Source organism: Sarcophilus harrisii, chromosome 6 (assembly GCF_902635505.1).
Source record: "Sarcophilus harrisii chromosome 6, mSarHar1.11, whole genome shotgun sequence".
NCBI classification, from domain to species: Eukaryota; Metazoa; Chordata; class Mammalia; order Dasyuromorphia; family Dasyuridae; genus Sarcophilus; species Sarcophilus harrisii.
The window spans coordinates 222,216,092-222,235,476 of record NC_045431.1 but is presented as its reverse complement, the minus strand read 5'-3'; the positions used below and the strand labels follow the sequence as shown (position 1 = coordinate 222,235,476).

General features: G+C 41.8%; 1 protein-coding gene across 1 annotated transcript in view; it reads right to left on the bottom strand.

The window, feature by feature from the left end:
• Nucleotides 1–4,145: 4,145 nt before the first annotated feature.
• The window catches only part of LDLRAD3 (low density lipoprotein receptor class A domain containing 3), a 269,577-nt gene continuing 254,337 nt past the window's right edge, over nucleotides 4,146–19,385 (bottom strand). Inside the window, exons 5-6 of the mRNA XM_031942063.1 lie at nucleotides 6,697–7,042; nucleotides 4,146–4,446 (exon numbers count right to left, since the gene is read on the bottom strand). Coding sequence (XP_031797923.1) covers nucleotides 4,185–4,446; nucleotides 6,697–7,042 — 608 coding nt within the window. The 3' untranslated portion in view covers nucleotides 4,146–4,184. The remainder of the gene's footprint in view (nucleotides 4,447–6,696; nucleotides 7,043–19,385) is intronic.

Genomic DNA, 19,385 nt, shown 5'->3' with positions numbered 1-19,385 from the left:
CAGTTTACTTTGCCTATTCATACATCCTCATCTTGTGACTATTCCTTTCTTTTTTATTTGGGTGCAAATGGTTTCAGAAATAAAGCTGTTATAAATGCTTGGAACAGAGGAACAGGCGCAGACAGAAATAACAATTTATTGGGTTTGATCCAATAAATATCTGTAATAGAGTCGAAAAGGGAGAGGTCAAGAAACATCGACACCATTAGCAAGAGTGAAACTGCAAGTTTATTCGAGAGTATAAAAATTAAAAAAAAAACCCTAAAACACACAACCTTTCCAGTTTACAGTGACTCTGAGCATCACACAATGACCATTACAGCCCATTCCTTCCTTTTCCTCTTTTGCATAAAATGTCAACGTTGAGGTAGGGAGGGAGAGGAAGGGACTTTGAAGCAGAAGCATCCTGGGAAAGTTAGTCCTGGGAAATAAAAGGCCTAGGCAGCTGATCTCAATTCCTAGAATAGAGTCCAGCTTCTTTTTCTTTTGTAGTGTGTAAAGTAACATCTCCCAATGGGAAGGAGTTAAGAATGATTGCTGGCCACTTGCTTGCCTATTTAAGAAGAAAAAATGGCAGCTCTGAGGCCCTGTTTATATTTTTACAGCATTCATTTAAAAAAACTCAAATCTGTAATAAAAATGTCCCTATGTTCTTTCGTCATTAATAGTTTTTCCTTATCTATGAAAACCATTTGTCTTCCCTAAGATGTCTAGAAGCAGGAGAGAGCATGAGATTAACTCACTGCCCTATTAATTAAAATTGAAATCTCTTTCCCTGACCAACTTCCAGAGCAATGGAAGATATTCTCTTGAACTATCAAAGGCCAGAAATAAAACCAATCAATCTAACTTAAAGACGATGTCGTATCCAGCCAAAGTTTCTTCAAAATCCATGCTGCAACCAGAACTTTTTTCTTTTGATCATCGGGCTATAGACAAAATTATGATGATGCTATCTCAGAAACAAAGACACACGGCTAGTTGTCCTTTATTAAAAATTCCAGAGTGTCTAGCTGGCTCTTTTATGAGTACCTTGAAATCATTTGCTTCAAAACAAGGTCAGTTCAGCAAACTTCCCCTCTCACCCCCATCCCTCCCTCATCCCATGTAGTTAGCATTTTCATAAGCCATCGGATCAAATACACCATTTGCCGTTCCTTTATCCAAGGAAGGGGAGTGAGTGGTCTGGCTCAGAGCTTCTCCAAGACATCGTCATTCGGTTCCAGTCGTAACAGGCATCAGTGTGACTTGACAAAATGTTGCATAAGGCTCTATCCCAGGAGGTGAGTAGACGGTTCTCCTAAAATTCCTGCATGGAGAACTGCTTCCTTCTCCCCACTAAGTCCTCACTACCTCCCTCTCCAGTCTCCAGTCAAGGTCAAAAGCCTACCAGCACAGCGCCTCGGATCAGAGAGAGGAACATTTTTCTGTTTCTACTTCCTTCAAGAATATGATAAATAATAGCCCCCAAAGTGCATTAAGTGCACAAACTCCTAGCACGTGGGTTAGTCTAGTGTGGCTTGTTACCATAGTGTTATGGATGAAAAAGGCACCATCTCCTTTTACATCTATCTCTCTTTGGACCGCATTTAAAAAAAAAGTACACCTTTCCTGTACACATATAAATAGGCCCTTCACTAGAAGGGAAAACACAAACACACTATTTCAAATGTATTTCTGGCCTAAGTTGGGGGCAGGGATGGGAAGAAGTCCAAATGGAGCACGGTTGATTCCACCTATTCATCGCTTGCCATCTTTGCTCGTTCAGAGAATGTCTGGATGGCCTGAGAAGGGACAAATGGTCTATGGGAGTGAAGCTCACCCATCCGCCTGGGATTAGCCGGTCAGTTCAAATCAACAAGCAGTTTATTAATGCGAACTATGGCCCAGACCCCGTTTTATGTGTTGGGGAGAGATGAAGGTAGCAAACTCAACAGTCCCTGCCCTCGGGGAGCTTCCATTCTAATATGAACTCAGCTCTCAAGAGAGTTCACAACTAAGACACTCTTAAGGCCCTTGTGGTCAGGGGCCAACAGATAAGTCTTCACATCAACATTGTGAATTATGGGTATGGATTTAGAACAGACGCCTGGACTAACTATGACAGAGACAGTTTAATATAATGGATAAGAGCAGTCATCAAGGGATCAGGGAGACTTGGTTCAGACCCCACCACAGATACTTCCTAGCTATATGACCACAAACAAATCACTTCATTCCTCATGAACCTCAGTTTTCTCATCAGCAAATGGAGATAATAATACTTGTAGTACTTTCCTCAGAAGGTTGTTGTGAAGATCAAATGAAATCGTCTCCATAAAGCACTTTGAAACCTTTACAATACTGAGTATCAGGTTTTATTTCCTTCATTCTTTCTTTTAAATAAATTTTGAATCCATGAATTCATCCCTGTGGGAAATTCCTGGAGAAGGCCACTCTCACTCCCACCTCCTAAAATTTAACTTGGCCCCTCCTCTACAATTTATGGTTTTCGAAGGTTGTCTTGCTTAAGGTCACTTAACCAATATGGGCGTCAGGACTTCCTGATTCTAAAGTCATCTCTGTCTAGTGAACTATACTTATGAGTTATGATCATTGTGATGATTTTGAGGCAGAAGGCGGGGAGGGGGGGAATTGTGGCTGACCTGATCTCAGCTTGGAGGGGCAACCTTCCCAGGAAAGGATGAGAGGCTCTGGACCTTTATCTTGGCTCACTCATCATTTCTAGACCAGAGCATGCGCTTTAGGGGCTGGAGCCACATGGGGTGGTGAGAACAATGGGAGCCTTGGGAAAGGAGGCCCAAGTGGAATGGATTTAGGGCTGACTGTCATTCAGAGTCCCTCCAAAGTCCATTCCATTTAGCACCATTTCTTAAGTGTAGCATCCCAAGCTAGAGGCCCTGTGGAAAAAGTTAAGCATCTTTAGACTAAAGGGGCATGTAATCTGAGGTCTGTGAATTTATCTTCTTAAAAATATGTCCTGATAACTGTACTCCATGATAAATGGCCTCCTTTACAGCCCTTTGTATTTTATTTGGCATAAAAATGTATGGCAGCTAAGCAGAGATGAGTGGACCTGGAGTCACGACTGACCTGCGTTCAAATGGGGCCTCAGACACTTACTAGCTGTGTGACCCTGAGCAAATAACTTACTCTGTGTCTGTCTCAGTTGTGAAATCTGCAAAATGGCCATAATAATAGTACCTACCTCAAGGCTCAAATGAGATTTTGTTTGTAAAGCATTTCATAAACCTCAAAGCCCTATGTAAGTGGTAGCTATTATTATTATTATTAATTTTATGTTCTTAAAAACATGATTCTAAAAACAATTCCCTGCCAAAGGGGTCCACGACACACAGAAGTTAAGTGCTTTAGAGTTCCACCACTTCCTGGCTTGCCACTGATATTTTCCACTGTGTCCTCCTTGTTCTGATCTCAAGCACACAGCAAGATTAAGTAGCATTAGGGCACACTATCCCATCTCGGTCTCTGGATCAGGTTAAACCATATTAGAAGAGTATTCTTTGAAAGGATTTTAAAACACTATTTTCTCTCCCTGTCAACAAATTCAAGTCACTTCAGTGACCACAACGGAGGGTGGGGGTGTGTGTGTGTGTGTGTGTGTGTGTGTGTGTGTGTGTGTAGGTAGAGACAGAGATAGGCAGAAAAAGAGACAGAGAGACACATAGAGAAAGAGAGAGAGGAGAAGGAATTAAAGGGAGAGAAAATGAGAGAGAGAAAAGGAGATAGCTAGCTAGATAGACAGAGAGAGAGAGAGAAGAAGGAGGAGGAGGAAGAAGAGGGAGGAAGGGAGAGAGAGAGGAGAGAAAAATAAAAGAGAGAAAAATGGGAGAGAGAGAGCCAGAGGGAGACAGAGAGAGAGAGACAGAGACAGAGAGAGACACACACAAAAGAGGAGGGGGAAGAGCCAGAGAAGCATCATGAATAGGGAGTCTTGTGATCATGAAAGCCTGAGGAAATAGCACAAGAGTGACCTAATGGTAAAAAACAAATCTTATCAACTGGGATCCTTGGAAAAATGCCCCATTTCCCTCCCTCCGAGTCCCCCTGACCCATCCCCTTGTGATCTTAAGACCAACGGCCAACCATAAGCACGAAGATAGCAACATGGTAACAAGCCACAGTAGATTAACCCATATGGACTTTTAAAAAATGACTGGATTTTATAGGTTCCCCATCGTGCCTGAGCTGAGCAGTGAGTCACTTGGCTCCGGCGTTCTCTCCGGAGATGGATGAGGGTGGTCGGTGTAGCTGCCGCTGTCCTGGGGCTGACCGTCGGAGGGGCCGAGGAGGTCGCCGTCTGCTGCCGGGCTGCAGCTTGCCGTGCTCCCGGCTCGTGAGCGATAGGGGGGCAGCTCTGTTTGACTCAAGGAGTCGCCTTCTGAAGAGTATGGGGGAGGAGGGAGGTCGAACCACGGGGGTCTGCTGTAAATGGGAAAGGGAGAGAAAGAAGGGAGGGAGAAAGAAGAAGTCAGAGACTGTGCTCCTGGCAAAGGGACGCTTCTCTCTGGAAGCATTCATTTCCAGCTGCCCTAAGAGGAGAACAGGGGATCCATTCCTAACCTTCTGCAGAGCCCTTCCAAGTCCCCCAGGGGACTAAAGCCTTTCCTTGTAAGTTATCTTTCTTCTGCTCAGTATCCCGTATCTTGTTTATATCTAGTAGTTGACACGCCAGAAGACGGCCAGTTAGTTCCCTGAGGGCCAGTCCAGCCCGGCACATAGACAGTGTTTAATCGATACTTGTCCATCTGTCCTTTTCTTTTGGAAAAGAAGATCCCAAGGATCAGTTCATTTCAGTGGTTTTGAAACAATGTATCTTGGGCTATAGAGGAAGATATTCTGTCCTCCCGTCTCCTTAGGGCCGAGGGACGTGGCTTCTCCCGTTAAACTCAAGCTCCCAAGATACGGCTCCCTCCCTGTGAGGTGGATGGCCCACAGAGCAAGAACATCTCCAGAAGGGCTGGAATTCAGGTGATGGGGCCAAGGGCCGCCATTCTGTTCTACCCTCTTGTCACAGGACACTACTGTGCAATCCACAGGACAGGGAGGATGGCACTGCTGCTCAAGAAGGGAATGACTTGCTAAAACTGGTATAAAGTATAATCTTAATAAAAGACCCAGTGTCTTTGTTCCTAGTTATTATTCATAAAGAAAAGCCCTAATGCCCCAAGGGGAGGGAAGCCAACCACCTTTGATGTGAGCCTGGAGAGATTCGTGCTACAGATGTTGAAGCCCCGAGGGATAAAAACAGTGGTTCCTTATGGTTCTTAATCTTAAGATCATATGAATTCTTCTTAGTGTGACCTTGAACAAGTCACTTAGCCATAATTGTTTCCTCATCGATAAATTGGGAAATTGGACAAGATAATATCTGAGATCGCTTCTTGTTCTACAATTATGATTTTCTCTCTCTCTATCTATATATTTACCCATCTATCCGTCTGTCATCTATCTCTCTATCTCTTTCTCTCTATCCATTTATCCATCCATGGATATCCATCCATCCATGTATCTATCTATCTATCTATCTATCCATCTATCCATCCATCTATCTATCTATCTATCCATCTATCCATCCATGTATCTATCTATCCATCCATCCATCCATGTATCTATCTATCCATCCATCCATCCATCTATCTATCTATCCATCTATCCATCCATCCATATATCTATCCATCCATCCATGTATCTATCTATCCATCTATCCATCCATCCATCCATCCATGTATCTATCTATCCATCCATCCATCCATCCATGTATGTGTATGTATGTGTCTATCTATCGGGCCATAGTCCTAGTGCTTAAAAGGGCCTTACAGGCCATCTAGCACAATCCCTTTGTATTCTAATCCCCTTGCATGCCAAATAAGAAAACCAAGATTAGCCCATATTAACTCAGGATTGATTTTAATTTAAACTGAGATGAACACAGATGGACTTTTTTAATGACTGGATTTTTATAGGTCCCCCAGTGTGCCTGAGCTGAGCAGTGAGCCACTTGGCTCTGTGAGATTTACCCATATTAAATTAATTATTATTTTAATTGTTATCATGTCAAAGCATTAATTGAGATTAAGTGACTCACTATAAGTCACAAAGATAGTAAGTGAGAAATCCTGGTTTCAAATCCAGTTCTCTGGATCCTGTGGCCATTTCTCTGCAACATTTAGGCCAATTTCCTCACCTACAAAATGAGAGTGGAGGACCACCACAGTCCCTTCCACCTTTCATTCTTATTACGATGGATTGAATTTATGTCATTGCATTATGGCATATAATTATTTACTGAACAATTAACTTGTTCTCTTGTAATGTCTGAGATCACAAAGGTCCAGTGTGAGTAATGAATGCAAGGCTGGACTTGGAAGAGCTGGATCTAATTCCTACCTTCCTCTTGCAAGCACTGTGATTTGGGCAATTTTTCTGCCTCTCAGTTTTCCCATCTGTACAATAATTTCTAGGGTCTCCTTGACACTTTAAATTTATGATACAACATGGGAGGTGGATTGCTCCAGTGTCCAGGAAAGATGCACTTACATATAGACAGGAAAACTAAAAGAATTGGCCAATAGCTTTTCCTACACCAAGGAAATCTTAGGGTTAGACTAAAAATAAAAGTCAGGACTCAATTTTGAGTGCTGTTGGGTTCACTCTGCTTTCTGAGATGCCCACCTTTGGTCCAGCACGGCTTCGGAGTAGGAGGGCGGGGAGTCCAAGTCCAGGGAATTGTGGTAGACCTGATTGGACACATACTGGATGCCATTGTTGACGTTGTAGGTGACGCTGCAGCGATGTGGGTGGTCAAGAACTACCAGGCGGGATAGAAGCACGGGATGCTGCAGTCTGTGCACAGGCAGGGTCATCAGATTATTTCTTTTCCGCTGATGATGCAACACTAGAGCGAGGAGGGCTACCACCAGCACAAAGATGACGGAGCTGCCGATGATTGCATAGGTGATGCTGGGGTAGTAGAGCAGCTGGTTCTCTGGTGTCACATAGACCTGTCCGCTGCCCGCCTCTGCCACGTGGGAAGAGGAGACAAGACAAAAGGAAAAGGACGGTTAGTGGTAATATTGCTGCCCAAGAAGCAACTTTAGACTGTATTAAAAACTGCCTGACTTCAGAGAACTAAATGCTAAAAAGAAAAAGAGCAATGGGCACAATAAGTAGCTACTATGTGAAAGGAATAAAAATGACTACCATGTACAACAGTGGTATCAAAAACCAATAGAAATCAGAGCTGTTAAACTAGACATAAGACCAAATATTGACTTAGAAAATGACAAATGAACATCTATGTCATATTGTATTTTTATTTATTTTGTAAAATATTTCCTAATTATTTTAGTCTGTTTCAAGGTGTTCTTTGGGAGTGTAGCGGGCCACATATCTGGAATCTCTGATGCTTTAAGGCAGGGGTCCTCAAACTTTTTAAACAGGGGTCCAGTTCACTGTCCCTCAGACAGTTGGAGGGCCGGACTATAGTAAAAACAAAAATTTTGTTTTGTGGGCCTTTAAATAAAGAAATTTCATAGCCCCAGGTGAGGGGGATAAACATTCTCAGCTGCCGCATCTGGCCTGTGGGCTGTAGTTTGAGGACCCCTGCAAGGTTTGTGAAGCACTTTCCATCTACTAATAGTGGGCTCTTATCATTACATCACTACATAAAAAAGTGGGCTTTTTTAGCTCTGTAAAACTCCTCAATGAATCCTCATAACAACCCTATGAGGCAGCTGCTTTCATCACCCTTATTTTACAGATGGGGGACTTGCCCAGGATCACAAAGCTATCTGAGGCTGGATTTGAATTCAGGTCTTCCCGATTCTATTGGCAGCTAGGTGGTACAATGGATAGAGTGCCAAACCTGGAGATCAGAAGATTCACCTTCCTGAGTTCAAATCTTGCTTCAGATAGTAGCTTGTGACCAAGTGGCCAAGTCACTTAAACCTGTGTGCCTCAGTTTCCTAATCTGTTAAATGAACTAGAGAAGGAAATGTCAAACTACTTCAATATCTCTGCTAAGAAAACCCCAAATGGGGTTACAGGCTGAACAACAACTTCCTGATTCCAGGTCCTGTATTCTAACTGCTGTACCACCCAGTACCTGTGGAAGCATATTAAGCCAAAGCCAAAGACAGAAGGAACGGGGAAAAGAAAAGCTAACCACAGTTTCCATTTTATTTGGATCTGCCTAAGGTCACACATGCTATAAGGAGAAGAGCCTGGATACCAACCGATTCTCTGACTAACTTCAGGTGGGCTCCAGGCCAAGCTAAAGCAAGAATGACACATCCTCTCCAAAGAGATGCTCTTCTCTCCCCTCTATAGTCAGATGTGGTCAGATAATGGTGAGGAAGCATCTCCCCAGCTACCATGGCTGCTTCCCTGATAGATTTTCTGACACAAATCTCAAGTGCTTGGAACCCATTTAAACATCTCCTCTACAAGATGGAAGAGCTACACGGAGAGAAGAAATGCCAAGGATTAAGTCTGTGGAGGGGGGAAAAAAATCTATCCTGCATTTTCTTGTAAATGGTTAGCTGCCAGTCAACTCTTGGGAAGAAGGGACAGAGTGCCATCTTTGACAAACTGTTTTCCTGGAGACCCTCTAGAGGCTGAAAAGATGGATGAGAACGTATACATGTGTGTGATTATTTCAGACTTGGGTCTTAACTCAAAATATCACTTCAGATCCCCACCCAATCCCTGACTTTCTGACAGATGTTTCTATTTAAGACAGAAACTTGGAGAAAGAGAATCCATTTTCAGGGTTTCTCTTTTCTCTTCTGTTCAGGACCCACTGATATTTCCTCCAGTTGCCCTGATGGACAAAGGCTAGAAAAATTCCATTATCTCTGTGGTGCTCAGGAGCCAATTAATTACCAGCGTGTTATTTTGAAAGGAGGAAGGTGGATGAGGGCTGGGGGGAAGGGCCTCCTTTTCACCGTGCCGACAAGCCCGCCTGGCGTTTTCAGAACACCGACTTCTGTGTAAGCGATTGAGGTCTTAAGAGTCCATCTGGGATTCCTCTTTAAAATGACTGGAATGTAAAATGGCTGTATATTCTAACAGTCTCGTTTACATTTCTGAGAGCAGACTCTCTCCAGATTTCCCCACTTTGGCAGGAGAGGGGGAAAAATCACACATGCTTGGGAGATTATGACATTGCATAACTCGGCAGCACTTGGTATAATTTCCACTGTGTTCAAAATGTCATCTTTTATTAAATCATTAACTAGACCTACTTTTCTAAAGAGCTTAATGAGTCTCCCGGCCAATTATTAATATCACAGTTGCCTTGTCCCTCAAATTCTAAGCACGGTAAATCGCAGGAAAGTTTCCATCTCTTCCCATTTCTCCCTTGAGCTCCTGGGGTATTTCTTTCTTCTCTTGTGGAATCCCACTCTCACAGCTGGCAAGGAGCTCAGAGGACGTCTGATTCAGGGGTGACAAGCTCAAGGAGAAAACTAAGCCATCCATAAAGATCCCTGCCACTGTTTATTGGCTTGGAAAACCACATATTTGTTGCTGTTCGGTCACGTCCACTTTTTGTGACCCTATTTGACATTTTCTTGGCAGAGATGCTGGAATGATTGGCCATTGCCTTCTCCTGTTCATTTTACAGATGAAGGAAACTGAGGCAGACAGAGTGAAAGGACTTGCCCAGGATCATGCAGCTAATGAGTGTCTGAGACCAGATTTGAACTCAGGAAGCTGATTCTTTCTGATATGTCTTTATATGCCATGATTTTTCTTTCCTATCTGCACCTTCTACCCCCAGCAAAATGTCACCTTTTTGAAGGCAAAAAGTATTTTCACCTTTCTTTGTTCTAGGGATAGAACTTAGTACAATGACTGAGACATGGTAAACATTGCTTGCTGAGTAGGACTTGAAGAAGCATGTGATATGAGAAGAGAGCTCCAGGCCGTCCTTTTGTAGAAGTGGCAGATCCATAAGAGTTGTTCATTGACCATATTTTTAGCCTGTTCATATGTATAGATTCATTTAAATGATTTTTCTTCTTTTTCCTTTAAAATTATTTTTATTTATTATCATTATTATTTATATGGGATGACTCTGGGAGGGAGAAAGATACTAAGGAAAATTATGATGTTATATAAAAAAAGACATCAATAAAACTTCATTAAAATGCAGAGTGTCTGGCATACAGTAGGTGATTAATCAATGCTTACTAAGTGTTTCATAGAATCAACAAAGTGAGGCTATACCTAGACACAGCAGGGAAATTAGTTTATGTTTGTATCAACCATTAAGAGTTGATAAAGTCCCTTTTTCACACCAATCCTTGGAAATAGGCAGTGCACAGAATACTAGGCCCATTGTTCAGATAAAGAAATTGAAAATCAGGACAGTTCATTGATTAGTTCCAGAAGTCCATGACTAGAAAATGTTGGATCTGGGACAGAAACAAAGGCTTCTCACTTCTATGATATATGCCCTGTCCACTACACAGTCCAAGGAAAACAGCACTTGAACCTTTCCTACTTTCATCTTCCTACTGATTGTGTCCTTCCTGCAGCTGATACAGTGAAGCTGGAGCCTTCAGAATGGCTACAGATTGGAGAAATACAAGTATAGTTGCCCAGCTGAGAGAGAGAGATGGATGAGGGGGGAGGTGAGGAAGGAGAGAGGAGAGAGGAGAGAGGAGAGAGGAGAGAGGAGAGAGGAGAGAGAGAGAGAGAGAGAGAGAGAGAGAGAGAGAGAGAGAGAGAGAGAAACACAGAAACAAATGAGAGAGAGGGGGGGGGATGATTTGGGGGAATCCTCTTGGGGCTTCACTCTATCTAGCTATAGAATTTACACACCAGGCCTGCATCCCATTGGGTTTCCTCATTATCATCATCAAATAAAATCTATTAAGCACCCAGGAGTGCGGAGCCGCTAGGTTGAGCTCACCTGATTATGCAGCCAGCTCCTTGAAGTGCTAAATGAGCAATCCCACCCAGGCAGTTTCCCGTCCTCTGCCTACTCTGCTGTTTCCTCCATTTGACAAGGGCTGGAGAAGCGCAGGGTGATTTAATTCCAGTTCCAAAGCGCCAGAGCCTTCCTTGGTTCTCTGTTCCCTGGATCCACGGATCCAGATGACGCCCCATACAGAATCAGTTCATCAACGCCACTTCCACCCATTAAATCTTATTACTTGGGAAACGCTGATGGTGCAGGCAAGGGAGCTTTTGAGTGTAAAAAACTTTCTGAATAATTTAGGGAAAAGGGCTGATAACAGAAACATTACAAGTGGCACTCAACGCTGTTGCTTTATTAACCATGAAGAAATTCAGTTTCTCAAGTTTTTCAAACGTCGGAGTACAGATTGTACAGGGCCCCACTGACCTGGAATGGAGGGCTGTTATTTTGCCCTTCATCCTCTGTTGCCCCAGCCCAGAAAGCTCGCACTTCAGCGGTCACGAAGGAGTCTTTGAGGCACTTAAAGGAATAAGTCACGGCCACCTCCGCTCAAGGTATCTTTGGTGTGCGAGCTCACATACATGCAGAGAGCTGAAGGGCCATTTCCTTCTCCAGCTCATTTGATGAATGAGAAAATGCACACAAGCTCTATTTGCCTTAGTTTCCTCATCTGTCAAATGAGCTGGAGAAGGAAGCGGTAAATCAATTCGGTATCTTTGCCAAGAAAGCTCCCAGTGGGATCATGAACAAAAATGACTAAATAACAAGGACAAGGGACTGAATCTGATTTACCTCAGTTTTTCATCTGTAAAATGAGTAGGAGAAAGAAATAGTAAAGCATTCCAGTCTCTCTGCCAAGAAAACTCCAATTGGTGCACTGGCCCTGGAGGCAGGAGGACCTGAGTTCAAATCTGTTGTCAGACATTTAACACTTCCTAACTGTGTGACCCAAGGCAAGTCACTTAACCCCAATTGTCTCAGCAAAAATAAAATAAAATAAAACAACAACAACAAAAAAAGAGAAGACTCCAATTGGGGCCAAGAAGAATTGGACATGACTGGACACCATCATCACCAACAAGGGGCCAAGGGAATGAGGGAAATGGACAGGTAGAGTGACTATTAGGGTGGGACTCATCACAAGCAAAATGTGAGGTGGGTGAAGTTTGGATCTTTCATTTTCTCTTTTGGTGACCAGCTTCCCACTTGAATCCTAAGGTATCTTACTTGGGCTCACTGCTAATCCCATCAGCCAATAGTTGTGTTCCACTGGTGTTTGTTCTTTAATAAGGAATTCCCAAAATGGAAAAACCCTCAAGATCCAAAGGAATTCCCCTCTAATAGTAGATTTCAGGTATTTTGATAAGGGGAAATGACGCCATATTGGACCAAATATAGGTTATATTCAGACACTTCTTCCTGCCTGCAGCACGAGGCTTAATGCTAGAAGATGCCTTCATCACTCAGTCAAGCAATCAATGCTCATTAAATATCTTCTCTGTGACAAACAGGGTGCTTGCAAAACTAGTTCAATCCCCTTATTTTACATAAAGGTAAAATGAGGACCAGAGTAGAAATGTGACTTGCCTAAAGATTACATTGGCAACAATTATAATACTAATTTAAATCTATCTATCTATTTATCTACCTATCTATATACCATAACACTATGTTGTTTTAAGGTTTGCAAGAAACTTTTGACATACATTATTTCATTTGAACAACATTATCGCCCCTGTGAAGGAAATGCTACCCCATTTTACAGATGAGGAAACTGTGGAGCAGAGAAATTAGGTGACTTGCCTAACAACACTCAGTTATTCATATCTGAGATAGAATTCATGGTGGTGGAGGGAAAAAGGCAGAAGATAGGATTCAGATTCTACCTCTGGTATTCATGACTTGGATGACATTGGGTAAGTCATTTCATTTCCCAGGGGCTCAGTGGGAGCCTGTTCAATGAGAGAGTTGGATTAGATGGCTTCTGTAACCCCTTTCAATTCCTGATCCCAGGTCCAAGTCCAGGGTTTGAGTCACTAAGCTATGTGACCTCTCAATAAGTAACTGAATTAGAGTTTGCATGCAAATTCTCCTGAACCACTTCTGGTTTTCTCTCCACAACATCCTGCAGCTATATGACAAATGCCACAGAGTTCTGCCTTCTGTATTACCAATAAAAAGTGACAGATAGCTGCTCCTCAGCTCCCAAATAGGTCCAACTTCGGAATACAAATCCGCCAAGCTTGCCAAGATATTACAAGGTGAGCAGTATTTCTGCGGAACATCACACGCTGAGCGGACTACAGAAATGTTGTCCTCGTTTCTCCCCTCAGTCAGGTGGGGATAATATAACCTTCTTTCTGAAGCCTTTGGAAAAATCACCAACAGGGCTGGAGTTGTGGAGGGGCACATGGGTGTTCCATCATCTCCAAAATGGTAGCTCCAATATCCATCCATCTCTCCACTCACCCATCATAAGGAACCAAACTGCAGAGTGCGAAGGGGGAGGAAGAATGCTGGACTTGGGTGTCAGGAGATCTGGGCTAAAATCTGGAAACTTCCTGTGTTATCCTAGAAAGGTTACTGAGCTACTCTGTGCTATCACAGCAGGGCACTAGATTTGTGAAACAAGAAAGCAGTACAACTGCTGATCCTGAAGCAGGAACCAGACTCTGTCCTCTTTCGAAAGCTACTTATAGCCAACCTACAGAGCAGAGGCTCACAATGATTTTCTATCATGACCCCTTTAGTAGTCTGGTGAAACTTAAGGATTCCTCACAATAGCATTTTTAAATGCATAAAATAAAATCTATAGGAGTACAAAGGATATCGATTACACTGAAATACAGTTATCAGAATTTTTTTTAAAGAAAAGCTTATGGCTGAATAAGTTATGGTATATTAATGTTATGGAATATTATTGTTCTGTAAGAAACGACTAGCAGGATGATTTCAGAGAGACCTGGAGAGACTTACATGAACTGATGCTGAGTGAAATGAGCAGGACCAGGAAATCATTATATACTTCAATAACAATATTATATGATGATCAATTCTGATGGCTATGACTCTAACTATGAGATGATTGAGACCAGTTCCAATGATCTTGTGATAAAGAGAGAGGACTGTGGAAACTGAGTTTGGATCACAACATAGCTTTTTTACTTTATTTGTTGTTGTTTACTTGCATTTTGTTTTTTTCTCATTAATTTCCTTTCTGATGTGATTTTTCTTGTGCAGCAAGATAATTGTGTAAATATGTATGCATATATTGCATTTAATATATATTTTAACATGTTTAACATGTATTGAACTACCTGTAATCTAGGGAAGGGGGTAGAGGGAAGGAGGGGAAAATTTGGAACAGAGGGTTTTGCAAGGGTCAATGTTGAAAAATTATCCATGCATATGTTTTGAAAATAAAAAGGCTTTAATGAAAAAGTAAAGTTTATGGATGTGAGATTAAGAACTCCCATAACAAAGAGATTGAGATAAGGGCAGTTAGTGTCTCTAAATTATCACTCCTATATTAAAAATTGGTTATACTGAGAGAAGAATGTACAATGGAGGGGCCCTTGGGAGTTTGGATGCCTGGCTTGGGGAGGGAGGCTGATGAGCACAGGTAGAAACATTCTTGGAGCTCCTGACACTGATAAAATTACAGGATTAGTCACCCCCCAACAACAACAATAAAAACCACACACTAACAATGAAAGGGGAAAGAAAATCTTAATGTGGTTTAGTGGAGAGAACAGTGGAAGTGGAGCCAGAGCACCTGAGATCAGATGCCAGTTGTTACTAACTTGGAACGTTGATTTTCAGTTGCATCACCTGTAGGATAAGGGCTTTTTTTTTCTTTCTGAATCCATATTCCAGTGATACTTGACACTTACTAACTGTGTGAACCTGGCCAAGTCACTTAACTCTGATTGCTTTGTAAAAAAAAAAAAAAAAAGAAAAGAAGAAGGGGTAAGACTAGATAATCTCATTTAGTTCTAACTCTATGATACGTAAGGCCCAATCTGGTCCATTCCTCTGAGGGGAGCTGGGACTGTAACTCAGACAAACTGTTCTCCACTTGAACCTGAGAATTTTATGGTGATGAAAATTCTACATTCTCCCCATGCTTTCATAATAAGCTCATAGGATCACAGGATTATAGAATTAAAAGTTGAATAGACCACCTAATTTCTCATTCTACAGATAAGGAAACAGAGGAAAGTTTGGATTTGAGGCAGTCTTTGAGGCAGGATTTGAACCCAGTCTTCTGTCTCCAAACTAATACTCTTACGCTGCCTCCCAAGAGCCACAAACCTCAAAACATTCTTTTGACTTTCTGCTAAAACACTTCTGTGTCCTAAGAGCAAATGGAAAATAAAACAACAACAACAACAAACAACAAAAAACACCTGTCACCCCCTCACTCGTATCCTTCCACATATTTGTGAGTCTAACGATATTTTCTGAGCCTCTGTTCTCTACAGCTTTCCTGGGACACATCATTTATTTGAGAAATATCTGCTCCAAACTTTCATAATCTGGCCAGTCCAGATTCCTGTTCCAATAGAGCTGTGAATGATACTGAAGATATGAGTTCCATCTCCATCAAATCTTCAGTGTTTTCCTTCCAAAGCTCAGATCTGCCTTTGGTGTTTTTGAACAAAGATCAGAGAGTTTGATAGCTGGCGACTATGTAGCCTAATCACAGAATAAAGGAACATCAAATAAGTGGTCCTCTAGTCTCTTCTCCAAAGACTTCCAAGGCAGGACAGACAATCCACCACTTCTGGCAGCAACCTATTCCATTATTGGTCAGCACCGCCCTTTTGGATAGCTCTGATTCCTAGAAAGTGCCTCTTGGAGACTTTCCTCCCTCTCTCAGTTCTCCTGGTTCTGTCCTCTTGGGTCATTCGGAACAAAGCTAATTCCCCTTCTACAAGACTTTGAAACATGAAGACAGCTCTTGTATCTTCCTTGAGTCTTTTCTTCTCCTGGCAAAGCAAAGGACCACTGGTTCCTTCAACTGTCATGTGGAGAAGTGATCAGATTTGTACTGCTTGGCCCCAGAAGGCAAAAAAGGAGCACTGAGTAAACTGATAAAAAGAAGCAGATAAAATATTTATTAAGTGCTTACTGTGTGTCAAGCACAGAGTTAAACTCTAGAGACACAAGTAAACAGGAGGATCCTTCCTCTCGGGGAGCATACATTCTAACAGGTTAAAACAAAATGAAGGGGAATTGGAAAGGAGGAGATGGAAGATAGAGAAGGGCAAGACTCTGGCAAGAAGGCACAGAAGTACTGAGTATGAGTGGGAGTGCTTTAAGACCCTCTTGAAATGTCTGTCCCATCTAGGGCTCACCAATCAGGCCCACTGAGAGAGGGACAAGGCTGTTGGTAAGGAGATGGTAAAGTCTAGAGCAGTGGTCCTCAAACTTTTGTTCTCAATATCTTTATCCTATTGAAAATGATTGAGGATCTGTCCAAAGAGTTTCTGTTTATGTGGTTTATAGTTATAGATATTGAACACATTAAAAATAAAAACTAATTATGAATTTGTAGACTCTCTGAAAGGATTTCAGAGATTCCCAGGATGCTCTGGACCAGACTTTGAGAACCACTGACTAGAGAATAGGTTGAATGAGAAAAAAAATGAGAAAAAGGCTTGATTTTAGCTTATCTTGTGTGGGAAAAACTTCCTAAAAACCATAGTTGGCCTAAATTGGAAATGGTGGCCTTAGGTGGTAGGAGGTAGGCTCTTCTTGAGGTCTTTGAACAGAAGAAGATAGCCTCTTGCCATTTATGTTGCAGAAAGGATTTTTGTGAAAGGTGAGCAGGGTGAGCTCTCTTCCAGTTCTGAGATTCTTTCATTCCTCATGTCTCTGACTCTCAGTAACTAGACCCTGGTCCAAGAACTGCCTTGCCTCCTGGGAAGCACAGCACCAACTCACTTCTGTTTTCCCGTTCCTTAAAATTTTTTTTCCCATGAGTTTGGAGCTACTACAAGGATCGTCATTCCAAGCACATCTTTCATCCCAATTTAGATGCTTATTGAAAAAAGTTTAATTTAAAGGGCCGACCAGCAAATGACTAAATCAAAAGAGAACTGAGAAAACCCCACTGAACCATTACCATGGCAACTCAAGTTTCTAAAATTAACTTAAAGAAGAGTAATGTAAAAACCTGATCTGCCAGCAGGCAGGAGACAGACCCAAACATGCTTCGCAGCTGGCCTCGGGCCAGGGAGGAAATTAAAAGGGGGCACTTTGGCCATGAATGAGTTATGGCTCCAGGACATGGGGATCAGTGAGGCAGTGATCTCCTGATTAAATTCAAAATGAGATGGGGAAATATTTGGGGAAATTCAAACCTGAAGACAGATAGACAGGCATTTCTTCCAGAATACTTCATTCTCCTGAATGCAAAGTATCAAAGTCTTTGGTGTTCTTCTTGCTCACTCTGAGGCATTTGGGGGGGAGCAAGATGAACCCTAGCTTTATTATAACATGATCCATTCCCCTTCACCAAATGTCTTCATAATGAACAGTTATAAGAAAGACATTGTAGCCTTTTTTTTTTTTAAAAGAAAGCAGCCCACTATCAGTAACATCTCAATTCAAGATAATATTCTCATCATATTTAAGAAAGTCTGACACTAGGGTAGGGAGTGAGGTTTTTTTTTGCTTTTCTTTCTAATAATAAGAATAATAAGGAGTTTGGTGCTAGATGCTCTTTGTTAAAGACAGAAAAGATTAGTCCTTGTATAGTTACAGATCAAGGATGAAGCAACTTAATACCTATTTCAATCTCTAGCATCTTTACCTTTTGCATATATCTTGTTTACTCTGTGACAAATAAAGATGGACATCCCTCTTCCATCTCTTTTGTATGTATCTTCTACGTGCCTATTAAAAAGTCACATTTTCTCTTCCATTAGACCAGTGGTTCTCAAACTTTTGTTTTCAGTATCTTTATCCTATTAAAAATGATTGAGGATCTCTCCAAAGAGTTTTTGTTTATCTGGATTATATTTATAGACATTTACCATATTGAAAATAAAAACTATTTTTGAATTTGTAGACCCTCTAAAAGAGTTTCAGAAATCCCCAGGATTCTCTAGACCATACTTTGAGAACCACTGCATTAGACTATAAGCTTTTTGAGGGCAGGGGTTGTTTTTGCCTTCCTCCGTATCCCTGCTAGAAGCAGACCGGTGTTGTAGATAGCCAGCCAGTCTTGAAATCAAGATGACTGTGGGTCAAGTGTCTCTTCTACCTGTCTGTATGACTCTGATAATCAATCAGTGCTCAAGAGAACCCTGTCAGGAAGAGAAAGACCCAACTTGGATAGAGTTTTCTATACTGAATAATTTACATGCCTAGTCCCTCTTCCTAATAGTTTCCTTCTCAGCCTGGCATAATGCTTGATATATAGTAAGTATTTAAATATAGTGCATTTACTGACGTTCAGCTTGGAGATTGATTGATTTCCATTTTACACATGATGAAACCTTGTCTCAGGAAATTAAGTAATTTGCATAGTTTTTTTAAGACTGCAAACGCATGGTGGTGATTTAGCAAAGCATGAACCAAGGTTTGGGCAACTTTCCTTTGGAGGTGAGGGACTGGGGTACAAATGAAGAGGGGAGTAAGTATCTTATTTTGAATTCACAATGAATCTTTCCATTAGGCTGGAACCAATGACCATATTTTGCATGATCGTGACTTCAAATAATACAGATTTGAACATAAATAACCATATCATGGGCATTCAATTAGGATCCAGCTGTATGTGCCCCAAATTGGGCCGGACTGGCACAATAGTGCCCCTGAATTCAACCAGGAGACCGAGACAAGCGGCAAACCAAGTGCTAAGACATCCATGCCTCAAGTTTCAGGAGCAAGGAAGATCTGGAGTTCCCAGGGAAGCTGAATATTTATTTATTTGATGGATTCAATCCGATTCCCTAAAGTCTGTCTTATTTATCATGAATAAATTCATGGCCCTTCCCGGAAAAGATTGCTAGAATCTGGTAGCATCCACCAAACTTCTTCCTGACTCAGTGGTCCTGTCTGAGGGATAAGCTGGGGCTTACCCCTATGTCTTCTAGCTCCCCATCCAATCCCCTTTAGATCATACTGCTGTGCTGCTCTTAAGAGTGAGCTGGTTCTTCAAGGCTTCTTTAATAGAAATGAGAATTACATGTACATCGATGAAAGGAAATTGAGAGCTAAAAGGCCAATAGCTCCATCATTCTTTCTACCTTATGATACTCTGAACTTGCAATGGCCTTTTTATTGATTGTGACTTAGGCAAGCATATTTACTAAGCAATACGATGAGTGTTTGAAAGACAAATTATTAGAATAAAAAAAATCAATAAACCTTACAAACCAATATATGTGGGGCACAAAGCCATGGAGAAAACTACACCTCC